This window comes from Melozone crissalis, unplaced genomic scaffold (assembly GCF_028551555.1).
Source record: "Melozone crissalis strain CALT ecotype California unplaced genomic scaffold, PUWL_Pcris_2 ptg000018l_1, whole genome shotgun sequence".
Lineage (NCBI taxonomy): Eukaryota > Metazoa > Chordata > Aves > Passeriformes > Passerellidae > Melozone > Melozone crissalis.
In genome coordinates this window covers 27,515,683-27,531,678 of record NW_026535796.1, presented here as the reverse complement: position 1 = coordinate 27,531,678, position 15,996 = coordinate 27,515,683, and the positions used below count along the sequence as shown (strand labels likewise).

General features: G+C 34.8%; 1 protein-coding gene across 4 annotated transcripts in view; it reads right to left on the bottom strand.

Moving 5' to 3' along the window:
* DPH6 (diphthamine biosynthesis 6) overlaps positions 1–15,996 on the bottom strand; it is a 184,450-nt gene that overhangs the window by 35,326 nt on the left and 133,128 nt on the right. For all 4 annotated transcript variants that reach the window (XM_054275838.1, XM_054275837.1, XM_054275839.1 and 1 more), the window contains one exon: positions 347–752. In XM_054275838.1, coding sequence (XP_054131813.1) covers positions 347–752 — 406 coding nt within the window. The remainder of the gene's footprint in view (positions 1–346; positions 753–15,996) is intronic.

Below are 15,996 nucleotides of genomic sequence, written 5' to 3'. Positions count from 1 at the left end.
CCCTGTCCTCATTTAACTTACTCTCTAGACCCTTCACCAGCTCTGTTGTCCTTCTTTAGACATGCTTCAGCACTTCAATGTCTCATTTGCAGTGAGGGCCCCAAAACTGAACACAGGATTTGAGGTGTGGCCTCGCCAGCGCTGAGTACAGGAGGAAAATCACTGTCCTGGTCCTGTTGGCCACACTAATGCTGATACAGGCCAGAATGCCACTGGCCTTCTTGGCCACCTATCCTTGAAACACTCTTATAAAATTTTTTCTCTTCCTATGAAATTTGATGTAGAAGTAAACAAGAAGTACCTTATGCTTAGTATTATACCTGCTTCCTGTCATGGTAAGTCTTACCTTTTTGCAGTGTTTCAGCATCAAAGACTTGCTCCTTGAAGAAAGCTCTGAAGGACAAAGGACTGGCACTGCAGTCTTCTGAAAGTTTGTCAACAGCTTGTTTAAACATAGCAGCTAAGTCATGAAGAGGTCCATCTAAATCAAGGTGAGAAGTAGATGAGGAAATCAAGCTCAGGCGTATTGAAATTGATGCACAAGATGCAAAACTAGACTCCACAGATTCACACTCAATTTGGAAGCCCTCTGACAACATCTTCATTGAAAAATGTTTTCTTTGGAGTGGATCATCAACTACTGCAACAACATGCCATTCAATGGCAGCATCTCTGGGTAGGTGAGAGATTACAACCACAGCAAGCAACCCACATACTGCAGTTTCATCATGATACATCTCTGAATCTTCAACCTAAAAGAGAAGTAAAATATTGTCCATATTACAGAGTTGTAGAAATCAATGTTGCTCATATTCAGTTAAAATATTAAAAAAGTATACGCAGTACAGTTTTTTCATGGAAATTGCTTTTCCCTCAACTTTCCTTATTGAAAAGTCATCTTGAGCAATTATGAATTTATCTGATAGTATCTCCTCATCTTCGTAATCTCAAACCATTACTATTCCTGTACCATTAAAAAAAAACAACTGATCATAATTTATTTTGCACTCATTCTGCAGTCAAGAGAGATCTTTTTGCATATGGTGACTTTTTTTTGTACCAAAGGTTTTTGAAGAATAAAAAAATGGTAGGATCTACCAAAACTACAGAAATGAATCAGTAAATTACATAAGTTTTGTTTTAAAAATTGGAGTATGAAAGATTCAGTTCAGATACAGCAAAAATATAGTTTAGATAGTTCTAAACAGCAGAATTACCCTGATCAAACCCTCTTAGAAGATAGAATATGGTTTTTAAATAGCAGAGCTCATTGAGAACATATATTTAAATTGTTTTCACATCAACCAGCATGTCTTATTAGATAACTTGATCAGCTACATCTGAGTAACCAAGTTTCTTTTCTTTTGATGGTTTAAAAAAGCTTTCAAATACCTGAGCATCTGAAATTTTTTGACCAGTGGATTACTTTTTTCCTTACTTTTCCCTCAATTTTTATGAAGAGACAGTATATCAGCAATTTTTAATATTAGTGTCTTATACCATCTTCTGTACACAGATAATAACTTTTTTTATATACCAGTTTGCTTACATTCCAGTATACACTGTTAATATTGTCCATTGCCTGACCTCTGAAAGGAAAAATAATAACAAGGCAAACCTGTCATTTTGTCTGAAGTCGATAACTTGCAGTACCTTCAATTCACAAGCTCAATTTTCAACCATTGCTCTCAACTTTGAGTGGAAGAAATAATTACATGTTCCAGGCACTTTATTTCAAAATTCACTCACAAAGTTATTGACAAGAACTTTGCTCAGAATATCTTTGATTCTTGACCCTTGTGAGCTGTTTACATGAAAAATGCACTTACTTCTATATTAACGATAGTGGAGTGCAATTCTATCCCAAACATGTAGCAATTGCTTTAGCATTTCTGGTTTTGATATTGTAACAGAAATAGGGACAATTTGTCTCAAATTGCAATCACTTCAGTCATAATAAAATCTCACAGAGTACTGTTTGCTTTCAGTACTTTCATTAGGCTGGCCAGGGCTGTTATTAAGGTAGCTACACATAAATGTTATATTAGCACTTAACAGGAGCACAGTATTCTCCTCTAGGAGATGAATTTTAACCTTGTCAATATAATTCTGCTCTGAGTGCTGTAAAACAGTTTGAAAAGATGAAATACTGGAGCTTTGCACTGAGGAAAAAAAAAAGTCATGCTCATTCAGGCTTAAAGGCCATTTTGCTGGCCCAAGGTGCTGAGGTACTGGTTAGAAAAAAACAGTCTAAAGAAGCTCTCTCAGGTCACATCAAGCACTAAGACAAACTTTTCTACTTCCCTGTACTTGTCTTAGGTTGTTAAATCAATTACTCGCTATTTCTGCTTGCCTTCAGCTGTCATTTAGAATATAAAGAACTACATGAAAATTAAGGCCAGAAGAAAGTACATTTCCAAATTTAACAAATGAGAATCATTCTGTGTGAAAAACTACTCATGGTGCACCTGCATGGAACCATAACACTCATAACCTTTACCTTTAGAGTTTGCACAAAGCAGAAATTATAGAGTTACTGGGGACTAATAATCTTTCAACAGTGGCTACAGAATCATATAGAAATACTTTTAACAGTGACCTCTTCTGAGTTATTTTCAAGAAATCACTGACATTTGTGTTATACTTGGATACTGCACTTAAGATTTACCTTTCAGAAATTTACAATTTTCTTAAAGAACTAAATATCTTTATGACTGAATATCTAGCCTATCTAGTAAATGAAGATGATTACATAAGGTCTGCTAAGAAATTATATGATGCTAAAACAGTAAAAGTAAGTATTAAGAGTGATAACAAAGATGAATTATTTTGTTGGCTAAATTGTTTTTACAATTGATTCTGCACTCTCATCAATGAGACTTATCACTTCTGGCAGACAGCTGTAGTACTTTGAATAAAAACTTGTTTTTAGAGTTCTTCCCCAAGGATACTGTTAGACTGTTCTATAAAGGAGCACAGGTTTTGGGCTAGTCTTTGTTCTACAGCTTCAAGTCCTGATCAGAAAAAAATGAGGAAAAAGAGCATATAGCTTGGGTTATAATTTTTGAAAAAGAACTATCAAATAATTCTCGAGAAGCTCTAAAATTTTTATTGAAAGAATTGAAATCTATTGGGGCAAACACTGTTGAAAGCAGTGATTCCTTAAAAGTATGCATTACCCAAATTTTTCAAGTCTTTATAAATTTCATTAATCTGTAGGTGTAGTAGTCATCTAAAGATATTTGCCCTTTAACCCTTTTTTTCTAGCGATAAGTTTTCAAATGATTTTCATTTCATGGGAAAAGTGTGTTCTAATTTCCACTTGTTAGCCTTTCCATTGGATTTAATCATTTCAAGAAACAAATACTACAAGGTAGGTCTGCACTAAGAGAAGTTTGAATGTCACAGGGGAAAATAAGGAGATTGAGAGGTTCAATGGCTGACTGCTGAGATTATATGGGGAAAGATTCTAATTACCTGCTATACTTTTACATGATCTGATTTAAAGAGGGCTGGAGAAGGACAGCAGGTAACATCTGTTCCACGTGCAGGAGACACTCTCTGAAAAGAAATGCTTCTACAATGACTTTTTTCAGGAATAAACGTAGTCTGGATCATCTCAGAGACCACACTATGACAGAATTCCAATTCTGTCATGCTAGGAAATGGTAGATCCCAAAATCTTGGACAAAGATTTGATAAGACAAGTGATTTAGCTCCAACTGAATCTCACATTAGACTGTCCTCAAAACATGTTTCATAATGTCTTCCCTTTGCCAAGAGGATGATTTGCTGCTTAATATATCAAAGATGTAAAAGGCTGAGATCCAGAAAATAAGAAAAAGGAAGCCAAAGGGCAGATTTTTCTAAATACATGCATTGTATCTATATCATTCCATATATGCATTTTATCTATATCATGCCATATCCAGAGAAGGACTACAAACATTTTTTAAGACATTGCTTTACAAAACCGCCATAACTCAACAAAGGACTTTTCCCACCTTGAAGAAAATACAAATACTCTTCTGGCAATACAATGCATGTTTCAATAACTCACTGGAGAAACCACAGGTACAGAGTACATTTAAGGATGACTGAGAAAGTGACTCTTTACTTCTACTGTAAACACTGAGAAAACTGCCATGCTAAGCTAAGGGACATCTTGGAAAGTCTTCATGGACTGGTTAATAAAGAATTACAGAAGCTGACAACAGTTAATAAAACAAGTAAGGAAAGAAAACAATGTGAGTAACTTTGTGCCTCTGTAAAAATCCAGAATTCACCAACATCTTGAATAAGATAAACAACTCTGGATGTCTCAATTGAAAAAGGATGTACTAGATCCAAAATATATTCAGAGGAGGATAAGTGTGATCAAAAGCTCTGGAGCGTCTGATTGGAAATGTTCTGCAGCCTTCTTAATGAGAAAACAGAGGCTTATAAAGTCATACATGACATAAAAAGAGTGGATAGGGATAAGAACTGATTTTGCACACTTGTCTTTCTGTACTAAAAGCTATGGACCATCAAATGACATTAGTAAGAGCATGATTTCAAAATGAACAATGGTGGTGACACCTACAATTCCTTGATGGAGAATGCCCTGGTTGCAAGAACTTTACAGGGATTCAAGGGGAGCCTGAACAAGTTCTTAGAACACAGATTCAGTGGGCATTATAAAAGAGACATAATAAAATTCCTGGATTATTTTCAATTTATATGTTACTAATTTATAGAAAGCTTATGTTTTATATAAAAAATTTTATTTGATCAATTTAAATATTAATTTAAATAGTTTGAGGTTAGGAGAATATTAGAGCAGATTTATGCTTTTACTGGTTTTACTATTCACTTCTGCTTAGGGCTACTGTTTGGAGTCAAAATACCAAGCAAAGTCTACACCATGATGTTATTGTTACATTCTTAAATAAGCATGTATGCTGATAATAGAAGCGTGTTTGGTAACTGGGATTTCTTGTTTGGACTCACAGATTTTTCACAATTAGTCAATTAGTCCCTTCCAACATTTCCATGATTCTAAAGGAATTTTATGTTCATCTGTGATATTCCAGACTAATTTTATAGATGAATTGTGAACACTGAGTCAAGTAGATGAATGCAGGAAACAGCTTTGAGAGCTTAAGCTTCTTCAGCAGAGGTACTGGCACCAGAATATTGGGCTGGAAGAAGTGAGAGTTCAAGGTGGTTACTCCTTCTGAGGGAAGAAATGTTCCTCTTCTTTTTCAAAAAGGAGAATCACATACAGAACTGTCATGATCCTTTTAGGGGGACATACATATCTTCATTTCTGCCTTAACTGACAGAGACAGCATGGACACCTAAAACACAACAGTCCCAGACAGTGCCAAGCAGGAGGTTTGTCTGCTTTAGGCACCTGCCACAGGAACAGGGTTTGGAGCTGCCTCACACTGGAGTCACCCAGACAGACTGCTCTGTGTTAACCCCTCTAAAGCAGTTCTGTGATGGATGCTCAATCCAAATCTGCAAAAGTGTAAGGATGTTTGGCTAGAAATAGAAAGAGTCAAAAGGCTTGACTGAATACTTGCTGAAGGCCACAGTACTAGAGTTATTAAGGAACATACAGTTCAGTAAAGTATCTAATAATGAGAAATGAGAATAGGAACTTTCTGGACTTTGTATTTGTGCCTGAACTGAAGTGAAAAGGCAGCTTGGTAGAAACATTCCTTAGCTAACTCTTTTATCAATATGTTTACTTCAGAAATAGCTCTTTCATATCCCAAGAAGCAAAGGTTGTCAGTGGGTTTCTAAACTTGTAATTAACCCTACATAAGTACAAAAGTGTTATCTGAACTGCTGCATGCATAATACTCTCCTGAGCATTGCACTGATATAAGAAATTATCACATTGGTTCACAGTATCACCAAATCCTTGCATTTTCTGTGACTCAGTTCTTGGTAAAGATTCACCCAATTTTCATTGTCCATATTCAGAGAGCCACAAAATACTCTCATGCTAATGAAGTCCTGATGCATTTACAATACTGCTACAAACCAAACCAGAATCCAGTAGAATGAGAAGAGTTAAATGAAAAACACTTGGCAGTAAGGGTTGTTAGGATTGTTTAAAACAAAACACAGAATTTTGTTTTAAAGGTGCTAGCCTTATAAATAGAGTGGTTTTCTTTTTTTGTAATACAAAAAATTCCAAGGCAGAACTATTAAAATGCAATGAAAACAAAGTAATAATGAGTTAAAGACGAACCTATCTTCAGTCCATTGTATAAGTATTTAACTGTTTTGCTTAATTAAACTGAAAAGGCACACACTTTGGCCTTTAACGTTTATTATATAAATTTGTTTGACTATCCTCCCTTTGTTCCAAATGAGAAATATTCTTTCTGTTGTGTTAGTAAGGACTAAGGACTATCTATCTCTCAGCTGAATATGGAATCAGGCTATAAGAGGCAGAGATGAATGCATAATTGCTATCTCTACAAAGAAGTGACTTGGAGAACAAAAAGAAAGATACTGTGATGTTACTTTTAGAAGCTGAGTTTATGAAAACCTTATATGGTATGCATTATTACACCATTACAGTGGCAAGATTAACGTGCCTTTAAATAATACATTTAAAATTTCTTTTACACTGCCTGCATTAAACAGAGTGCATCAAACTCTTGAGATCCACTTGAAGCTTTGCTAGAGTCTCTTACAACAATAGGTTTATGACTTTAAAAAGTAAAGTTTCCACAAGGAAAACTGCGTAAGAATAAAAATGTCAGTTCCTAAAGAAAGTAGGATAGAAGCAATTCTTTTCAACATCCTAGTTTGTCTAATAAATAGGCCACATGCATTCCTGGTATAACACGTCTGAATTCAAATAATGAATACCACAGTGTTTTATAACAATAAAATTGCTAAGAATGTTCCTTTTGGAAAGCTTACAAAAATGAGAAAGTCAGACATTTAGTATTTCTTTCTGAAATAAAACAAATTATTTGGTGTATGTCAAAAAGACATTATCACAAAACTGTCAGACTAAAAACGAAGTCTTATAAACCGAATATTTGTCATAGAATAAATTCTGTAAATATAAAAAGAAACAAGTTCTTCAGAAATTTTAGTCCTCTCTAAATCCTCCTCAACATGTTGGACAAAGCTGGAGGTAGTTCAGTAACCATTGTGTCATGTAGAAATTATTTTGCACAATGTCAGATGGGAAACTGAGCCTGTACTTATTTTGGTTGTTACTGAGCCGTGGAAAATTTAGAGCAAACCAAGTAGTTCTTTATTTTTTGTAGCAGCATCTGATAGCACATTTTTGAGAGTAATTTCTTTTTTATGCAGCCTTTAGCTATCTTTAGAAAACAGAAACATGAAAAAGGAAAAACAAACACAGGGGAACAAATATAAGTATAGAAATTTAGAAGCAGTACTATTTCTCAGGGTGCTTTCAATCAATTTTTGTAATTTGAATGGATTTCTAATTAATGTCTTCTTTTGATATAATGATTATAATTCTGCCTGTGCATATTAGAGAAAAATACAAATTAAATTTTCAACTTAATAATTTTGAAAAAAATCTGCATGTAGCTATTGCAATGATGCAGAATTAATAATTAGATATGAAATAGTCAGCAATTAACATGCCAAGGATAAGAGCTTAACTTTTCTCAGAGATGCATTTTGCAGGAGGATGAAATGACCATACCCCAAGTTATTTTAGTGGAAGTAAAGAAAATTTGAAATTTCTACAATACGTTGATGGCTATTAATAGAAATAGACAAGGTGATGGGCTAAAATTTTATGGTAGTCAACTAAGAATGTCAGAAGAAACTACCAGAAAAATTAAGTAACAACACTCTGAGGGCCCAAATCCCATACAGTAAATTTGATTTATAAGTTGAGACAGCCTTCTGGTGCATAAAGGATATATTGAAATCCTTGCAGAATCAAAAATTTCATGATGAATGGTCTCTGAATAGTGCCACTGGAAGAATAGGTAAGCATTACATAAAAAAGCAAATATAGAACTCATGAAAATAGAGAGTTCATAAGAAACCAGTTCAATAACTTTACATGATCTATAGCTTATATTGCTCAAACAGAATAATTTAACAACTTGCTATTCTATCTTTTACCATGATTGTCAACAGAGGCCAAGAAGTGGTATAAATTTTCATCATTTCTGTTGATAGAAAAAAGGGTTCTGTTGAAATTTAAGACATAACCTTACAAGCTCTCTTTTGATTATATTTAGTACAGAAGGATATCATTTGCTTGTTAATTTTGTTTCTCTTTTCTATTGTTGGATCACTGTGTTTTCATCCTTTTATTTTCAGAAACTGAGAAGCTCTGACAGGATCAAAACAAGAGCAATCAGTATCACATTTCTATGAAGACATAATCAGCTTTGAACAAGTCTCTACAACAAATAAACAGTTGAAAGCCTGAAAAATGTACACAGAGTCTGCAATAACTAGGCTAACACCTCTGTTTTCTGGACTCATTAGCCTGGAACTTTTCTTGCAAAGGAAGCTCAAATATTTTCTTGTTGCAATAAATTGAAAGAAAATCAGAAAATGTAAACTGGCCTGCTGAAAGACAGACACAGGCTTCTGCAAGCACAGTAATGGAGAAGCATCTCCTACTGGAAGACTGAGACTTCCATTTTTGCATCATTCCTCAGGTAAGTATCACAATCTTGTTCTAACCCATTATCTAAAAGCACATCTCATCAGCCCCACAGACATCAAGTTTTCAATCACTCAATGAATTTTATACATTTCAATCTCTCTTCAAAATACATTTCATAACTGTATTTGACAATCATGCCACAATCAGAGTAAAAGAAAGACTTTAAAATTTATAATCAGGTATGGTAAGCATGTGATAATATCAAATGGAAAATATACAATATCATTTCCTGATCTTTTATAGATACAGATATTAGTTATAGCACTGATTATTGAGATAAAAGCATGTTCAAAGTACTGCAGTGGAAGTGTCTGGACTGAGAAACTGAGAAGCACAGGACTGCCAGCAGGGCTACCAAAGGAGTAAAATACCTGAAATGCAGAATTAGACAATTATTAATAATTTTAAAAATGGACATGACTCTGATTTTCCCTCTTAATTACTTCCCCTGATGTCTCATGAGACAGATAAAGTCTTAACTTTTGTTTATTATAGCTGATTTAGGGAGTAGGGGTTTAATTTTTTAATTTTTATTTTATTTTTGAGAATTGCTAAAAGTTTCAGCAGAACTCTAATACAAGTGCTTGGATAAAATATGAATGCCTATACCTTTTTTCCCTAATTCAAAGGGGTCAAGAAAGGAATTTCACTTTTTTACAGTCCATACAAGCCTTTGTTTGTTTGCCCTACTCTGCAGAAATTGTCATGCTACCACATGTACATATCAACCTGACAAACCCTCTTCCCACTGCATGTGAAGCTCAGCCTTTTCATTCTCACCCTGTGGCATGAAGCATTTGGAACTCCTAAGGTCTGATATATTTTAGTGCAAGTGCATCACAGAGTTCAAAATGGGGATTTCTGGGTGAAATGTAATGGTCTGTGATATACAGGTCAGAATAAATAATCTAATGGTGCCTTCTGGCTGTACCAGCCACTCAAGCTATGAAATCAGTTTTACCCAATACTTCTGCTCAGCCTTTCTACCAGCACTGAAGTGCCAGAGCTCTAAAATCCCACACTGAGAAGGCAACCATCTTACTCATTATGGCCTTTAACATCCCTTGCTGATAGTTTTAAATTTTTAAACAGCCCTACCTGTCGAGCTTCCTTTTATGTGTTCTCATAGTTACAGATATAATTTTGGAAGCAAAATATCTAAACACCAAGCATAATAAAAATGAAATGGGTTAAAGCTTATTAGCAGTAGGGAGCAGATGTAGCAAAATTCTGCCAGTTCCCCTACATTTCCTCCCCAGCAGGGATTTTCTGTCAAGCTGTGAGTTAGTTCTATACACTAATCCAGGCTGCTGTTGCTGCAATTGTACCTTTCCATACCTTGCTATTGTACTAAAAATTCACTTTGATTTTTGATTTCTTCCTTCTTAATAATAATATTTAAAGCAGTTCCTGCAGAGCTAAATGTAAATTCAAGCACCGCATGCTAGATGCTCAAAAGGGCATGAAAATGTAAAATTGATAAGAAAATAATTACATACTGAAAAGCTGTTTTATTTGCTTAAAAAATAGTAACTTTCTCTCAAAGAACTAGAGGTTCCTGAGCCAAGACATAACCAGTTAATGACTGAAGTTAAGATCCTTGAAATACCTCTCAAACATACATCATTCAATATATCAGTTACAATGTGGAAAAAAAAAAGATAAGTATTTAAGGAACAAAGTCATAAATTGATAGTAATACAAACTGAAAGCAAATGAAGTCTGCCACATGAAACATGATCACAGACTGTCACTCTGAGGGTTTTTATTCTTCATGTTTAGTGTCAAAAATAAGCACTTAGGAAAAAGAGTTGAACTGAAGTAAGGATGTTCAAGACGGAAAGATTTCAGTTGAAAATCATCTGCAAGTGTGTACCCAAATGGGACAGAAAATGAGCAAAGTTAATGGTCAAAATCTACTTTGTGGGCATTATGGATAACAGATTTTATGATAGTATTTGAATTTTGGATACTGACTGCAAAGACCTTTTCTTTGAAAGTCTGCTTTCTTCTGAACTTTGACAATGAGCTCTAGAACCAATTTTCAAATGAAATATCTGCTTTCACTTCACATATTCTAATTACATCATCTGTTCATCTGTACACATACAGGACCACTAGCTACTCTTGTCAAACCTATAACTAAATTTTGTAGAATGCAAGGAAGAAAATTTTGATGCTGCAAGAGGCAGAAGAAAAACAATTTGAAAACTCTGGTGGCACTACTAAACTTCCACCAACTGTCAGGCTCTCCCTCGTTGCAGTAGCCACCTTGATTAGTAAGATGATATAAAGATGTGCAATTGAAAATAATTTCATAAAAATCACAGAATGGCTTGAGTTGGGATCTTGATCCATACACCCTGCCATGGACAGGGACACCTTCCACCAGAGCAGTTTGCTCAGCCAGGCCTTGAAGGGGCCTCTAGGGATAGAGCATCCACAATTTCCATGGGGAGCCTTTGTCAGTCCCTCACCAACCTCACATTAAATAATTATTTACTAATATCTAATCTCAACCCACTCTCTTCCAATCAGAAGCCACTTCCTCTTGCCCTGTCACTACATAGTCATGTAAACAGTCTTGCCTCATCTTTCCTGTAAGTTCTTTCAAGGTACTGGAAGGCTACAACTAGCTCACCCTGAAGCCCTCTCTTTTCTGAGCTTGCTTCAACAAGTCCATGTCCTTCCTGTGCTGAGGACTCCAGAGCTGGATACAGTCCTCATGGTAGGGTCCCACCAGAGCAGAGGAGAGGAGCAGAATTACCTCGCTGCCCACACTTCTTCTCATGCAGCTTAGGACATGACTGGCTTTATGGCAAGCAATTTTATTTTGAATGTGATGCTTTTTAGTACACAAATTTTTACTGGAAAACACATTTTTTAATTCCATCTTTTGTATATGAATATTTTTGAGGCAAATATTGTTTTCAATAGACTACTCAGTTACTTTCATTTTTTAATATAGTATGTTACAAGTTGTTATACTAAGAAAAAATACAAATATATATTAATGGATTATTCATGGATATGCTTGTAATACCCATGTATATATATATCCATATATAATATGCAATTATATACACACATATATAATGTCTATATACATGTACTCATATAAGAGGAGGGAGGGAGAAAAATCTGTACATGTGTGTGTCTCCTCCACGTAGCTCTGCAGAACATGCACAGAGAGATTGTGAGACCATGCATTACAGAGTTGCTATCTGCAACTCATTTGACAAATTACAATAATCATTTACCAAAATCACCATTTTAATTAAAAATGGTCGACAATTAGTATTTTCTTCAGCTAACAGTTACATTATCCTCTTTCAGACATGCTCCTTTGTTTATATATATATATATCTATATGTGCAAAAGTAATTATTTTGGTCACCTACAGAAGATGGCCAGGGTGTTTCCACGAAGGTGCTTATAAGTGAGATGCATAAAGACCTGCATAATATTAACACTGAATAATGTCCAAGATAAAATCAAAGTTATATTTCAAGTGTTATCACCTGTGTTTATGATGGTAACATCCAAAGGACTGATGAGAAGTGAACAGGTATCATATCAGCTGGATGCATTTTTATATTTCATCAATGAAAATGAATAAAAACAGGGAGGAAGCTGAAAGTGATTATTCGCTGCTAGGTGGCATGCATGTTACTGGACATTGACCAGGGATCACTGCTCCTTTTTGCTATGCAAAAATATCAAAATAAGATAGCTCACTTTCACACTATCTTATGTGCTTTTTTGAAAGTGGAGTATAGGAAAGCATAAATAATTTTTGATTTACTTTGGCTTTTATGAATAAGAAAATTAAGATATTTTATTAATTTTGAAGACCATGTTATATCCTTCAGAGAAGAGGAGGAAGAAGAGGAAATGAAATTATTATTATGACCAGCACACAGAATCAGAGATGAGGCTAATCAAGTATTGAAATTAAGTAGGATCCCTTGGACCACACAATAAAATAGTAAAGATTGATGAGAGAAACTAAAGTATTCTCCCTGGAAAAGACCAAGATCTAGAGTAGCTGCTTAGTATTGAATATCAAACTACTTGCTGGAAGCAGTAAATTGGAAGGGATGTTTATGGTCTGAAAGAGATTAACCTACTACAGTTTCAGGAAGGAGGAGTACTTAACAAGACTGTTTATGTAGGTTGAGGTGGTAATATGGCTCTTCTTTCAGTCCTGATCAACAGGATTATCTCATCCAAAGGAGAACAAAAAATCTTTGAAGGTGATGAAATTCTGAAGTTCTATCCTTTATTGTAGGAATTTAAAGGGTCCTACACGTACTTTGGACTACAATTTTATAGGGAAGTTTCCTGAGTGAAAGTTGGACCTTGATAACTTTTAGACCAAAATGGCATTTTTCCCCTCTATAATGAGGGCAGTGACAACAGGTACTTGCTTCAGGGATGCAAGTCTGTTAATGGCTTTCACAGTCATCACACATCAGACTTTTGACCAGAGGTTCTGGCCTAAGCAAACAGTGGATGCATACATGCACTCTTGCACTCTTAGCACAGAAGTGACAGGCTCAAAACAGAAATAATGTTTTCAGCAAAGGAGATGAAGAATCACTCAAAACCAGTCTTATAAGGGAACTGCTGCAGGGGAAGATCAGTCAGCCTGCATGAACCAGGCTGTTTACCACCCTGAATAACCTGACATGCATTTCTTCACTCTGTCTACCTGAAAAACAACATTCAAATGCATGGATATATTACCTGTAAATGGCAAATAAGCTAGTGTAAATCAGTTCGTGGAAATCACAGAATTACACTGACTTATACCAGTTGAGGATTTGATGGTATCTGTAGATATCTCCACAAATGATCACAAAAGAAATGCTCTCCTTTCTTATTTTCTATTGTACATATTTTTTGTTTACATTCTACAAGTTAAATTCATGTGTTCTCTTTAGACTATTATGCAATCATATGATTTTTTAGACACATATATTCCCTTTCTAAAAATGGCTTTACTTAAAGTCATGTTCTTTTAGTTGGCTATACTAATTTTAAACATTTTAAAGGCTTTGCTAATGTTACAAATAGAGTATTATAATCTTTTAAGAAAAAGTTCAAGTGGCAAACCTTTCACCTCCCATTGTTGCCCAGTGTCAAATGGCAGACTGTTTCCAAGGACCTCTGGATGTCCACTATCTGCATTTGATCTGTGTTAAATATTCTCATTACAGTTGCTTCAAATGAATAGAAAAGCTTTGCCTAATCTGAACACAGGGGAAATGAAATACACTAGGCACAAGATGAAAGACACATCAGCACTGTGCAATTTAATGCACTGTGTGTTCTGAACATGGGCCATAAAAGAAGCCTGGGTTTATATATCAAACTGAGGAAAATTCAAAATAGCATCTAGTTGCAAAATAGATGTTATGAAGCTGATGGGACAAAAAGGGGAAACAGTAACATGTGTATTCTTCCTAATGAATTTCTGATAGGTATAACTACTGGCTGTCATCAATGGTTTTCAAAAATATTTATTTTTCTTCTGGTGATATTACACATCATATTAGTTAACCTATGTGAGGCTTTACTGCAATGTAAATGTAGCAGTGTTCTAATCTGCCATTTTACCTTTATAATACTTGTTTACTTCTACTACTCATATTTTGACTATTTTGTTCAAGAAACTAGTAAAAGGAAACCAATTAAGTTAATATTACTTATAGTATTATCTATAGGACACAGAATTTACAACAAATTTTGGAAATCTAACAATTGCATTAAATAAAGATATGAACCAATATATATAATAAGTTAGACAAAAACTGTACCTGAATATTACTGGCTAAGAAACATCTGTTCAGAGTGGTGAAAAAATATGTATTTTCTCACAGAAATCTGCGAAAGTTTTTAATATTCGACTTTAGGTTTTAAAGTCATTTTCACTATGGGCAAAATAGGATCTAAAACCTTTGTCCAATCCTTTGCAGCAAGAAAAATCTTCAACTTCCACTATTTGAGCATAAGCTACTTCTGTTGTGCTTAGGATAAAGTGTTAGAGAATGCATGAATTTTATTTAAATTCATGACAGTCTGTATACTTCAAATAGCACAGGAATGTCTGAACAATGCACAGACTGCTGTTACAGATGCATGATGCCATTCTAAATGACTGCCATGAAAACACACTAATTACTGCAGGAAACAACTGCATGTAGCTAGACAGATTCTTGTTCAAGATTTAACTTGTTTATAACTTGGGACCTGTACATTATTTGTAAGGCAAAGTGGAAAGGTAGAGGAAAGTACCAATGATATTTAGAGGAGTGCCAAAGAAGGTACGATGCAGGGGCTCCCTGGAAAGGGCCCAATGTCCTTGATAACTGCTCTTAGATACATAACTTTAAAAAACCCTAGTTTGGGTGTACTTACATCTTTTGAACTCTAAACAGTTTTTAAATTTGGTCCAAAAGGTTTTAATTTAGATTTTAAAATTTGGCATCAAGTTATCCGAGTGCTGAAATAAGTGTGGAACCCATTCACAATATATATCAGATAAAACACTGTGAATCTTTTTTCCATCACTTCTGCATTACACACTATTAAGACACACACTGTCAACAATCTGACTGGCATTCCTGACAGAATGAAAGTCAACTGCAGCACTCTTTGCTGGATTTGAAACAATCATGGGATCACAGCCACTCATCCTGAATTCTCACCATAAAAAAAAAAAAGAAAGCTTCTGTCAGAAGAAGATGGGCTGGTGAGCTTTTAAAGTTTGCAGAATGTTTGCTCAGAAAATTATTGGTGGGAGAGTACCAGACAACTAATACCCAAATAGAAGTGGTGCTATAAAAGTGAAATTATATATTTTTTTATGTCACAGGAAGTATTTCACCAAGTAGATTTTTCATTACTGAGGATGGAAAATACATTGGCAGCTGCCTATTACAATAACTAGAGGGGAGCTGATCTATAATATCAGATTTTAAGAAAAAAATACAAGGACCTTAGTGCTATTAATACATCTTGCTATTACATTAAATATTATCTTTCTGTGCAACTTGGTCTTCTAATCTTAACAAAATATACTCTTTTCACTGTCTCAAAATCTCCCTTCACCAATGTTTTGGGTTCACTTACAAACACAACCAATTCTAAACTTTCTGTTGATAACAAAACATAGAGTACTAAATACACGAAAGTATTCCCCTATATTTTTTTCTTTTTATCAAAGAAATCAGAGATAGATTTTCAGACAGTTCTGGAAAATCTGCCTCCAAGTTTTGTATATATTTCATCCAACCAAAATAACTGAA